The sequence below is a fragment of the Pelobates fuscus genome, chromosome 4 (assembly GCF_036172605.1).
Source record: "Pelobates fuscus isolate aPelFus1 chromosome 4, aPelFus1.pri, whole genome shotgun sequence".
Taxonomy (NCBI): Eukaryota; Metazoa; Chordata; class Amphibia; order Anura; family Pelobatidae; genus Pelobates; species Pelobates fuscus.
The window spans coordinates 111,117,388-111,131,397 of NC_086320.1; the positions used below are offsets into that span (position 1 = coordinate 111,117,388).

Consider the following 14,010-nt stretch of genomic DNA (forward strand, 5'->3'; position numbering starts at 1 on the left):
TCATTTTCTGTTTTATTATAGCCTCTTTTCCTGTTTTGTTTCTCCCTCTTGTTTCCTCGACTAAGATGTATAACCTTATTTAGCAGGTAACCCAGAAATTGAGTAATGCCCAAGCAGTCCACCCATACTTAATCTGTACCAGACTTACCCATATTATGTCTCAAGCATGTTCCTTATAATATAAAATGGTGCAGGAAAAACAGATAAGCCAGCGACTAGACTGAATGGGATTTATCGGTGTGATGCTGATGCTGACACTTACCTCTCAGGACACTGCCCCAGTCCCTGCCTCGAAGGAATATTGCACACCGCACCAACGGATTGGCACTGTAGGCATAGACTGAACCCAGACAGCAAAGCAGACTTTCCCACACTGTAATACTACAGTGCCGGGGACGGCTCCTGTATCACTACTTGTTAAGTTTACACTGTTAACTGTTTAGAACACTTGCCTTTTAACCTACGTCTTAAACCTGCTTTGAGACAGTTACTTTGATTTGTTTAAATTGTAAAAGTTTGCAATGTGAGGTGGTAGATGTTCTAAGCTCTCTGCCTTTTCTAACTAAGCTATCTGGGCATATAAATATGCCTGGCGTTCTGCTGCCCCCTGGTGAATAACCTCAATAGAGCTTACAGTAACCTAATATTGATAATGAACCTAATCTAAGTTTGACCGTTAAAATACAGCTAACTATTTTGTATTACACATGTATACCTAACACCATTGACGTTTTAGCCCTGTTGCACGACAGTTATCTTGCTACATTTTATTTGCCTCCACGCTAACGACAACTGTTTTAACCAAGCTTGTTATAATTATAAAAATGTGCAGTCTCTCATGCCACTGTTATACCAATGTATATCTTACAAGACGCTGTTGTGGCGTTTGTTGATTCCTTGTACTCACCTGCACAACAAAAATAAAGAATTTAAAAAAAAAAAAAAATAAAAAAAAAAATAATTAGATGTAGAGAAACTGAGTGGAAACCAGTTACCACCAGTGATAGTAGTGGAGCGCTAAAAAAAAACGTCACTTACGTAATTAATATACAGCAATTTTGGAATGAAATATACAGCAGTTTATTAGATAAATAAGAAAACACAATATAGTGTAGTATTTTAGATAAAGCTCACCTGGTTCAGAGCCAATTGGGCCTGCCTCTGAAATAAACAGCTTGTGTGTCTCTATAAAGGGGACACTTCCCTTCTTTGGTCCAGGAAGCAGTGGAAATGCACAGATTAAAGTTAAAAAAATTAACTTTAATCCCACTACCTACCCTCTGATCTCAGCGGATGAGTAGTTGGGATTCTGTCGTTCTATTTTTTTTTTTTTTTTATAGGGCATTTAGTTATCGACAGTTATACTCTAATTCACTGAAGAGGGGGAGAGTTACATGTTCTGTTTTGATGTTTCATATAACGTGGAAAACTTAAAAACTTAAACAGTTAATTATATATGTATATCTTGTCTTGTCACATTTAAAGTGTTAATGTCTCCTTAAATAGTGTCCTATAGAAGCCCGTAGTTTACTTGGATCAGTAGAAACAACAGCAAGATTCCACTGTGAACCTTAAGTGAGCTGAACAGTCGCTACACTAAGCTTTCATTGCTATAGTTCTGTGCTAGACAATAGGTAACCTTCAGCGTATGATGTGTCTCTATCAAACAAATTTATGATTTAATTGAAATGTTCCTCTGTTATGTTCTTTCTCTGAAGTATGTACATCCCTTTCAAGTATTATTATACCTCTATAAAAACTGGAATGTCATTTTGTGAACCATTATCATACAATTGAAGATTATGCTAGCTTTAGTGTACTAATAATCTTAATTTTAGTAATGACAGGAGGTGAGTATTTTGCATAATCTCGCTTTACTAGCTCCACACAGCAGCAAAGAAACATATAGAAAAAAGAACCAATCACAAGAGAGTAGGATGTACGTAAGGCATAGTGACCTCATCATTTCCTCTTTCAGAAAGCGAGATCAAGGAGAAGTAAACATATAACAAGCAAAAGGGTAGTGGATGCATGGAATAGCCTTCCAGCTGAAGTGGTAGAGGTTAACACAGTAAAGGAGTTTAAGCATGCGTGGGATAGGCATAAGGCTATCCTAACTATAAGATAAGGCCAGGGACTAATGAAAGTATTTATAAAATTGGGCAGACTAGATGGGCCGAATGGTTTTTATTTGCCGTCACATTCTATGTTTCTATGTTTAAAACAATGACCCTTGAGTCCAACATCCGAAGGAGCAAACTTCCCCCGTGAATTCTACACAAACATCTAAAATGTGTTCAGGGATGAATCAAATCCGAAGGATCAAAATTCCAGTTCGAGTTTCACACGAACAACCAAATGTCTTCAGAGATGAATCATACTGAAAAAAGAATGTGTGACAGGTTTAGACACAAAGTCATGAACATGTAAATCCAAGTATACATCATCCCATCGAAGAATTTTGTAAACTACAATCTAATAACTGAATAACTATAATGTAAAACTCCAATGAGAATTCCAGATTAATGGAAATACAATCATCAATGTAAGCACAAAACATTGAAACCTACCTTAGACCCATGATACATGCAAAGAAAACAAACAGAAAGGGTGGGTAGCGAAGCAGGGAGGGAAAATACTCGCCTCCTATCATTACTAAAATTAAGATTATTAGTATACTAAAGCTAGCATAATCTTTAATTTTACAACATGACAGGAGGCTGCGTATTTTGCATTTTTAACGCTGAGAAAGAAATAGAAAATTAATGAAGAAGCCGAAAGTGCGACGGGATACCTAGCACGTCGGGTCTACGGGAGAAACCTCCCTGTCGAACGCCCGATCATCCGGAAAGCCACCAGTCCAAGCATAAAAGTCCATCAGTAGGTGCCCCAGTCCTATAGAAAACACGGGGCCAGAGGTGGATGTCACTGGGTAACAGGTACATACGTTTTAGGATCCTTGTCCATCGGGAGTCCCCAGACCGGGACACTGGCCATAGAACTGTCCAAACCACTCCATAGTGGATCAAGGTACAGTTCCAAACATTAATCAGACCGGGAATTAACAGATAGCATTATTATGTCCCTGGGGCCCAAGAGACTCCTAAGAAGTCCCTAGCAGCCTGCGATAGTTCGCCGACCTGCCAAGAACCCCAGCAAGAGTCCCGGCCACGAGGGTCAGCCGACCCTACAGAAAGAGAAGATGCAGATTCCTTCGGATCTGTGAGAATAGTAGGATATGAATGTAGGAGGAGGAGATCCTCACCAGTCAGTCCCGTAAGGTCCGAGAAACAAGGTTGACTCCGGCACAGCGGGACGGCAAAAGCGGTGTTGTTTGCTGAACAATGAGATGTTGGAGAAGTTTTGCAATCATCACAAGGGAGGAAAAAAGCATATGTCTGGGAAGGCCCAAGTGGCCGGAGTGCGATCACTATTGTGCACCCTTGTGCAATATGCCAATTGAAGAACACCGCGTTCTGGCAGTCCCTCTGATATGTGTCTCCCCCGGGAGCTAGGCCGACCTCAGGGTTCTTTAAGGAAGGCAGGAATCAAAGATGCCTTTCATGATGTCTGATAGAAGACGGGGGTTAGTTCTGTCCAGGCAATTGGAATACCTGACTGTCGATGCTCTGTCCATCTGTAGTAGGATGCAACCGGCAGAGTACTCCTTTACCAGGCAGAGGATAGTGAAGTACCGCACAAAGAATGCTAGGTCTGCAACGTGAAGGGAGAATTCCTGAATTGTGAGCCAGTTTCTGTGGGTGTGGTATCACAGGTTGTCCTTGCAGCCCCTTACCCCACAAGCTGGCATCCGACTACCGAGCGAAGTCCGGTTGATTGTAGGGGTCTGTCTGAGTGAACCTGACCAGGCCTCACTGCCAGTCCTGGTAACATAGTGAGTTTGGGAATATGGCCCGGATGGAGGAAGGTAGTATCCCACAATCCGGGTGAGTGCATGTAGGGTCACGGTGTTGCAGTGAAGGACCGTGTGAAAATTCCTAGAGGATAGAGGAGACCTATGCGACCTATGTCGTTGATGCGAAAGATTCCTTATTAGGTTTGAACGCCTTCCGCCTAGATACGACGGAAACTCCTATGGGCGGAGTAGAAAGTACAGTGGATGGTAACTTAGAGGTGTTAAGCTGAGGAGAAATGGTATCTAGCGCATCTGCACGTTCTGTGTTCTCTGTCCGATTGTCTGTAGCACCTGAGGTTGACTCTCGCTCCTACCGGGTAATAGAGTTAGTGATAGCGGGTTACGTGGTCAGATGTCACAAAGTGGTTTGTGACAAAGCCCCGCTGTCAACCGGTCCCGAAGATCACACCTTAGGGATTACCACATAACACCTTCCTCCTGGAGATGTGGAACTTGATGAGGGCCGCGGGACCATAAACGTGTGCTATAAGTTCCCTTGAGAAAAGTGTGCCTTGTGTCTGGGGTCCCAATGATTTGGCGCCCAGATCCACCAACCATCCGTCAATACCGAGGAGTGCTGCTATGCGCTTCCCATAGGAGAGGCGAACACTGGGGTTTTTGATGAACGGACACATTTCTGAGTCCATTCACGAACATCGGGAGCCCATTCCAGGACTGTGTTGGCGGATTCCGGTATTTTACCCATGATAGGGTCCAGCAGTTAGTCTTGGGTGTCTCTGATACCTCTCCTGGTTCCCTTGCGGAGTCGCAATCGCCCAGAGCCCTGAAGGACATCATCCGCTGGTCAAACGCAGCCGTCTGTGCCACTCCGTCCGGGAGGGGAGGGTATGGGCCGTCCAACCCCAAGCATTTATGGACATCATATCTAGAGGCTACAAAGCCACAGGTGCATAAAGTAGCCAGGCGATCGGGAGGGGACCAGTCTGTGGGTGAAGGATGTGTAGGTTACACAGCCACTGACCAGTAAGCGTGCGAGGCACTGTCATCATAGTTGCCCGGGGATCCCCCAGAGAGAAATAGGCAGATAGTTTTATCATGATATGGGATACACCTGTAGAAGGCACAAACCAGTAGGCAGTCTAAGGATGCAGGGCAAACAGATCAGCCTACCATAGTAGTAGGTAGTGTTCACAGAAACCCCAGCAGGGTTGTACACTGTACAGTGGCCGAATAAAATAGACTGGGGCTCACCCAGTAAATAGAGGCTGCAACAGCATGCCTCCACTCAGTAGCACAGTGCAGCACACATATATATTAGGGGCTCACCCTAGGAGCCCAGGGTATGAACCCTTAAGTGCTGGCCACAGCCCTGATAGGGAGCATCCATCAATTAAGTCACTGGCCAGGGAGATATGCCTTGAGGCAGGCAGTGTTGGAATCCTGTCCAGTAGTTAGCTGAGGCTGCAACAGCATGCCTCCATTCAGCATTCCAGTGCAGCACACATATAGTAGGGACTTCACCCCGGGTGCACAGGGTATGAACCCTTAAGTGCTGGCCATCAGCCTGATAGAGATCCTCCCCCAGCTCTTCCAATAATTAATGCGCTGTCATGGGAGATTTCCTGTTAAGCCGGAAGTGTTGAAAATTCTGTCCAGCGGTTACCAGAGGTTGTCCCAATATGTCTTCCCTCAGCAGTATAGTGTGGCGTACATATAGTAGGGGTCTCAACCTGGGTGCACAGCGTCTGAACCCTTAAGTGCTAGCCACCGCCCTGGTAGAGCGCATCAATCAGTTCTCAAACAATTACATTTGTTGTTGAGGGAGAAATTCCTGTAAGCAGTGAGTGCTGAAAATCCTGTCCAGCAGTTGACAGTCTGTAACAGCATGCCTCCCTGCAGCAGTGCAGTGTACATCTAATAGGGGCCTCACCCCGGGTGCACAGGGTATGAACCTGTAAGGCAATATATCCTGGGGGAGGGGATTCATATTACAGGGGGCATTTCTTCCTCTGATAGGTGATATATTATAGGATAGATGTTTGAGGGGGCTCTGATAATGAATAAATATTGAGGTGAATGATTGAGGGGGTTCTGATATACACTATATTGTGGTGTGTATGTGGTGGCTGTGATATATAATGTAAATATGTGAGGGGGCTCTCATACACAACATGTATTGGGTTGATGATACGGTTCAGATATATAATATAAATGTGTGAGGGGTGTCTGATATACAATATAGTCTAGGGTGAATTAAGAAACTGATATACAATATATTCTGGGGTGCATGAGTGAGGGGCTCTAATATGCAGTGCATTTTGGGGTGCTTGAAAATATTTGTGTTTTATTTGTGTGATTTCTTATAATATTCTGAGATATATACTAGATGTGCATTGTGTTAGTATATTCCGTTTATATGATACACTGAGTGTTCCACACAGATTGCTACCCTGTCTAGCTCCCTCACTAAAGCCCAGTTAATGCAGAATGTGAGAAGCTGGGCCGGAGGAGGGATTTTAATGAATAAAGGAAGTTTTTTAGTATCACTCAGCAGCAGTAAGGGAGTTGAAGTGAACGTGTTACCATATATGGAGTTTTGCACATATCACAGACAAATATGCTGCTGCTGTCATTGTGACACTGAGTGACAGCAGGGTATAAGACACAGTGAATCACACAGCAATGACACTCTGAGTACTGACCTCAAGCAGGTGAGACTGACATCGTAAGTAGATAATAGGGCCATAATCTGTCCTCTCATGCGGGCTACCTGGGCTCCATATAAAGAATGGGGAATATATATTACTTGCTCCATAAGATAACTATCTTTTCTTATACAGGATACTAAAGATTTACTCAAAAACATGTTGGAAGACAGTGGAAATAATGTTGCCCTCAGGCCTAGGAAGGTGTTAAAATCCCTTCGTAAGAAGAATCCTAGTGACCTGGTCCTGGTAATTGGAAGTGGGGTGAGTGCGGCTGCAGCCCCTGGTGTCCCTGCTTTCCGCTCATGGCGCTGTTGCATTGAAGCTGTAATAGATGCTGCCGAGCAGTGTGACGTATTGCACCCTGGCGATGTTGTGGAATTCAGAAAAAAGGTGCTGCGTGAGCAAGACTTACTGGCTGTCGCACATGATCTGATCAGGAAAATGTCTCCGAGTACCGGTCACAGCAAACCCAGCTTTTTCCAAGACTGCCTAATGGAGATATTCAATGACCTAGAAAGCCACATCCAGAACCCCATCGTTCTCGAGTCAATTGTTAGTCTAATGGACAAAGGGGCGATGGTGCTGACCACAAACTATGATAACCTGTTGGAGCTATACGGGCAGAAGATGGGCAGACCCATGGAATCACTTGACCTGAATGATAAAGTGAAGGTTTTGCAATGGGTACAAAACTACATCAATTATGGCGTTTTGCATATCCACGGATTGTACACGGATCCCTGTGGCATGATTCTGGACCCAGGTGGGTATAAAGATGCTGCACAGGACTGTAAACTAATAGATGAGCTGCAGAATTTGTATAGCAAAAAATCTTTTGTTTTTCTTGGCTGTGGAGAGACTCTACGGGATCAGATTTTCCAGGCGCTTTTTCTCTACACCGTGCAGAATACAGTCAGTGTGGACCATTACATGTTGGTGCGGAAGGAGAACGCAGATACTTTCTATAAGTTTCAGGACGATTTGCTGCTCAATGGCATCAAGCTTATGTCCTATGGTGATTCATTCACTAACTTTCCACTATATATAAAAGGGCTGTCTGCACTCATATGCAAAGAGAGGACTGAAAATATTGCACATGTGGAAATTGAAAAGCTGCTTGGGCCTGTTCCTAACGTCCAACCAGCTGCCCAAAAGAGGAAGCGTGATGAAAACACCGAGACTGGAAAGCCAGCAAAATCGAAGGCTTGAAATAAGAGAAGCCTGACACCTATTACTAAATCAATAAAGGGCTTCCCAATTCTTAAAAACCTGTGTCCAATCAAAGTGTAATTTCGTGTCAAACTCAATGAATGTGGCTTTGAGTTGTTTAGATCTTTCGTGGACTGGATGGGTAGTGGCAAAGGTTTATGTTCTGTCTCTCTATGAGAATAACACATAGAACCTTCAGAAATAGCTGTCCATACACTGACATTAAAGGTTACTGAGCAGAAAGAAAACAGAGCCATGTCTATCTTGGGTGGACATTTTAACATTCGTGTCTTATGGCTGTACAACACTGTGACATTTTTTTTATAGAAGGGGACCCCAAAAGAAATGGTGCTTTCAGTATCCATTTTAATGGATGGCAAGCAAATTTTAATAACTTTGTTTTTATATTTTGTGACAAATGCCAGAAAACAAGGGTTCCTCCTCTGGGCCAAGTAAAACTCTGTCTGTGAATCAAATGCTGCTGATAGCATTATTTGATTGGAGAAGCAAAGCATTTTGCAGCTCATGCACTCTCCAATCCACTGCTTCTCTAGGATAAAAATTGGATTGGATAAAGTTGTGGGTGAAATCAGCATGCTTTCTGACATCATAAAAGGAGGAGCTAGAGGCTGCAGCGGAAGAGTCTTGCTGCTGGAAACGAGACAAGTATATTTATTTTAACTTAAAGGAACACTATGGGGTCAGGTGGCTTGGTTCCCCCTTAGCCCACTTAAAAGGAATTAAAACTCACCTTATTTCAAGCGCCGCACGGGACCGCCGGTGCTGGCTCCGCCGTCCTGGCTCAGCCCACTTGGTGACCTTATCAGACTTGCCGATTTTTAGCCAATCCAATGCTTTCCAATCAGCCCCTTCTCATAGAGATTCATAGCATGCAGAGTATGGAGATGCTGAACGGCAGTGCTGCCTACTGTGCAGCACTGACCCAGGAAGCACCCCCAGTGGCCATCGGCGGAGTGGCCACTTGGAGGTGTCCCTAGGGGCAATGTAAACACTGCCTTTTCTCTGGCAGAAAAATACTTACATATAATGATTATACTCACCAGATCAACTGCATTAAGCTGCAGTTGTTCTGGTGACTATAGTGTCCCTTTAATTTTCGTAAGGGAAATGGGGGATGAACAGAAGGGAATCGGATAAAATGGTAAACTGTGGTGAAACAATATGCCTTGTTACTGGGCAACTGTAGAGGTTATGATACTTGGAGTAACCTTTCTAGCTTCAACAGTAAAAATAAAAAGTTTGTAGACATTAAAGTATAATTAATATATTTATTATATTATATATAAATAAACAGTAAACAATTATTCTCTTTATGATATTTTAGTGTGCCATAACAATGAATGGCAATACCAAAATTCAGGTCTACATCAAGCATTGCATTCTTATTCATAATAAGTGGAACATATCAGCAAGCAGTTAATTTAACAATAAATAAACGCAAGCAGGCATGAAATGCATAATTTTATCAAAATCACAAATATAAACTAGAGCTCCAACAACTCCGAAATAACTGCTTACTGTTCCTTACTATTAAAAAGTTTAAGCAAATAACGTCACAATGGCTTAAAATCAACATTAAAACTAAATAAAATTATAAATATCCTATGTGCTTTATTTAATCAAGACATAATAGAGGGCACATGCACAAAAACACTGACATGTTCAAATCAATTTATTATACATACTTTAACTCCTTACGCAGCAATTATTCTATATTCTTCTACACCCAGAATCATGTGTACGATTTACATGCTTGCATATCAAATGTGTCTATGACAGATTAATTTTGTTATTAGAATGTGCCCTCAGCATAGTCTAGGCACTGGAAACTACAAGCACCTCTCCCAACACTGCATATAAAGCGATTAACCCTCTGTGCCTATCACTGTGCTGAAGATTTTTAATCAGCACAAAGAAAAGAAGCAATAGCATACACTAAACAATATGATATAATAGGCATAACAGAAACATGGTGGGATGAGACACATGACTGGGCAGTTAACTTAAATGGATATATGTTAATTAGGAAGGATAGAAAAAACAAGAAGGGTGGTGGGGTATGTTTGTATGTCAGCCATAAGTTAAAGTCAAATCTTAGGCATGTGGAGTGTGACGAGGAAAATGTGGAAGCTTTATGGGTAGATATCTGCTTGGGGCGAACTAAGGGAAATCAATTATTGGTTGGGATATGTTATAAACCACCTACTGTTAATATTAATGAGGGAGAACAGCTGCTAGAGAAAAGTGGCAAATCAGGGATAACACGTTAAATATTGGAGATTTTAATTACCCGGACATAAACTGGGATAGAGTGACTAGTACTTCAGCTAGGGGAATCCGGTTTTTGAATGTGTAAAATGACACCTTCTTGTCACAACTGGTACAAGCACCAACTAGAAAGGATGCTTGTCTGGATCCTCGTTATAACAAACAATGTTGATCTTTTGACCAACATTCAAGTAGGGGAGCATTTGGGAAATAGTGATCACAATATGGTAATTTTTTTAATAAACTCAAAAAAGCAAACGCACATAGGGTATACTTAAAGGTATAATTTAAAAAAAGCCAATTTCAATAAGATTAGGGCAGCTCTACAACATATCAACTGGCATAAACTCCTTAGTGAAAAAAACACTGAGGATAAATGGAAACTAATCAAACAAATATTAGAAAGGTACATTTCTCAGTATGGACCATTGGGTAATAAATATAAAAGAAACAAATTGAAACCAATGTGGCTTAGTAGAGTAAAACAAGAGATTACAAATAAGAAAAGGGCATTTAAAGCGGACAAATCAGAGGCATTCTATATAAGCTATAAGGAAGTCAATAATGCTTGCAAAAAGGCAATTAAAGTGGCTAAACTAGAGAAATTAGAAATTGATAGCCAAAGAATGTAAAACCAACCCCAATTTTCTTTTCAAGTAAATCAATTCTAAAAAAACAAAGAATGAAAGTGTAGGTACACTGGAAACAGAGATGGGTCTGTTAGTTAATAAAGATTAGAAAAAGGCAGACATTTTAAATAACAATTTTTCTCCAGTATATATTAATGAGGATCCTATGGCAAGAGATATGCAATTGATTGCTGCAAAAAACTTGCAGATAACTTGTGATTGGATGACTCAAGACAAGGTGCTACACCAGTTAAAGAAAATTAATGTAAATAAAGCTGCGGGGCCTGACGGTATTCACCCACGAGTACTTAAGGAGCTAAGTGGGGAAATAAGCGAACCTCTGTTTAATATATTTATAAATGATCTTGAAATAGGCATTGAAAGCCATGTTTCGGTGTTTACAGGTGACACAACACTTTGTAAAGTTATAAAATGTGAGCTGGATATTGCTTTGCTGCAGAGGGATTTAGATAGATTGGAGGACTAGGCACTAAAATGGAAAGTGAAATTTAATGTAGAGAAATGCAAAATTATGCACTTCGGGGTCAAGAATGCATAAGCAACTTACACCCTAAATGGTAGTGAATGAGGGATAACCACACACGAGAAGGATTTGGGAATTGTTATAGACAACAAATTAGGCAGCAACATTCAGTGTCAATCTCCAGTTGCTAAGGCCGGTAAGGTTTTGTCATGTATAAATAGTGGCATAAATTCTCAGGATGAAAATATAATTTTGCCTCTTTATATAATCGCTGGTAAGACCACACCTTGAATATGCTGTGCAATTTTGGGAACCTGATCTATATTAGGATATCATGGCACTAGAAAAAGTGCAGAGACAAGCTACAAAATTGATAAAAGGAATGGAGCATTTTAGTTATGAAGAAAGGTTAAAAAAATTAAAATCTCTTTAGTTTGGAAAAACGGCACCTCAGAGGGGATATGATAACATTATACAAATATATTTGGGGCCTGTGTAAACCATTATCTGGAAATCTATTCATAAACAGGGCTAAACATAGGACACAAGGTCATGCATTTAGGCTGGAAGAAAGGAGATTTCATCTAAGGCAAAGAAAAGGTTTTTTTACAGTAAGAGCAATGAGGATATGGAATTCTCTGCCTGAAGAGGTGGTTTTATCAGAGTCTATACAGATGTTTAAACAGCAATTGAATAAATACGTGCAAAAACATAACATACAGGGATATAATTTCTAATTAGTGGGGTAATAGTTGCTTGATCCAAGGACATATCTGACTGCTATTTTGGGGTCAAGAAGGAATTTTTTCCTAGTTTGTTGCAAAATTGGAACCGCTTCAGACTGGGTTTTTTACCTTCTTTTAAATCAACAGCAAAAATATATGTGAGAAAGGCTGAACTTGATGGACACCAGTCTCTTTTCAGCTATGTAACTATATGAGCAGAGGAGCGAGAGGGAGTTTAACCAATGCCAAACCACCAGACATCCAGGACCCCCACTGGCCCACAAGGGATAATGATACATTTACAGTACACCAGGAATCCAGCACACCCTACCAGAGAGCGTTCCGCCTGAAGGACCAGTAGGAATCCAGGACCTCTGCCGGACCACCAGGGAGTATGACCTCCCCACAGGACTACCAGAGATCAGAAAACTCAGCAGGAAGGGTGCAAAGCAGAGCACCACCAGACATGGCCCCAGCATACATATACACACAATGCCTTCATTACATATTCAAAGTTTTGTTATATGTAACTTCATAATTCTGTAAATGACTTCTGAAAATGTCCATGTATATATAAAAAGAGCACCACTACACACAGTCAAATAACACCACCTGTACACACCATGAACAGCCAGCAAATACTACACATATATTACATACAGTCCACCACTTCCACATTACACTATCCCCCCACATGCACATTGCACACAGTCCCCATTCACATTACACATGTGCATCACACACATAGAGTGCACATTACACACAGATACCATACACATAAACATTGTAAACAACGCCATCACACAAATACCACACACACATACTACACACAGCAAGCGAATAAAAAAAAATCCAGCACACACCAGAGCTTTAGGAATAATCCGATCAGGGTCCAGGGCTCGAACCAGGGCCCCCATTCTTTTTTTCTGAAACATTGTTTTATAATGGCAACCAAATCTCCACAACAGTGCATACACGTACACACAGGTACAAAGATTTGTCATCTGTAATTCTGTAAATAATTTCCAAAAATTTAGAGCTATGTGGACATATTGAAGGAAAAATAAATTAAAACATTTCTTTTCAAAAGATAAAAAAAAATGTTTAAATCATATGGCAGATCATTCAACATGACTGGCTGTTTACAGTGTGTGCATGTGGTGCTCTTTTTGTATACAGACAGGGCAGATCATTCAACATTGTAATCATTTGGCAGATCATTCAACATTGAAGCTCACATGACAGTAGCTTTGATGCACATGGCTCATTGTGATGGGTCAGATAAGATAAAATTCACTTTACTTAGATACAACATCCAGGATACTGTAACCACTTATAGTTTTCATAAATATTCTAACAAGATCTTCCATTAACCCTTCATTTTTCATTTATCAAGGGAGTAAATACAACATAATATTTATTAAAATGGTTCTGCGTTATATCTAACGTTAGGGCACTGTGAAACACACGTGAACAGTTTTATCACATCTATTCCTATGCCTACTTCCTGATCTCTGTGCCATTTATAAAGCAAGCTATATTGACTGCAAAGTACATCAAATAAGATGCTAATCCGGATGAATGTGGGATGCTTAGGCAGAAAAATGTAAACTCTTTAAACAATCAGAGAAAATAGTGTTTAATGTTTTATTTAATTGTATGTTTATGTTATTCTTTAACTGTATGTTTATGTTATTTATTAAAGTATCAGTTGCTTTCACTTCCTTTTGTTTAAAGGGAAACTCTTGGCACCAAATCACTTTTTATGTATGTGTAGGTCTTAGCCTCATTCTGTATATTTCAAGTACCGTATATACTCGAGTATAAGCCGACCCGAATATAAGCCGAGGCCCCTAATTTTACCCCAAAAAACTGGGAAAACTTATTGACTCGAGTATAAGACTAGGGTGGGAAATGCAGCAGGTGGGAAATTGTTAATTGAATATGTATTTACAGTGTGTGTGTATGAATGCAGTGTGTGCGTATGAATGCAGTGTGTGTGTATGAGTGCAGTGTGTGTGTATGAGTGCAGTGTGGGTGTATGAGTGCAGTGTGTGTATGAGTGCAGTGTGTGTGTGTGAGTGCAGTG

At 41.0% G+C, this 14,010-nt stretch overlaps 2 protein-coding genes across 3 annotated transcripts in view; one reads left to right on the plus strand and one right to left on the minus strand.

The window, feature by feature from the left end:
* The window catches only part of TTC39C (tetratricopeptide repeat domain 39C), a 125,582-nt gene that overhangs the window by 44,726 nt on the left and 66,846 nt on the right, over positions 1 to 14,010 (minus strand). The window lies entirely within an intron of this gene.
* On the plus strand, positions 6,581 to 7,794 carry LOC134608216 (protein FAM118A-like). The gene is made up of 2 exons (XM_063450879.1): positions 6,581 to 6,602; positions 6,718 to 7,794. The coding sequence occupies exon 2, from the start codon at positions 6,742 to 6,744 to the stop codon at positions 7,792 to 7,794; it is 1,053 nt and encodes a 350-aa protein (XP_063306949.1). The 5' UTR covers positions 6,581 to 6,602; positions 6,718 to 6,741.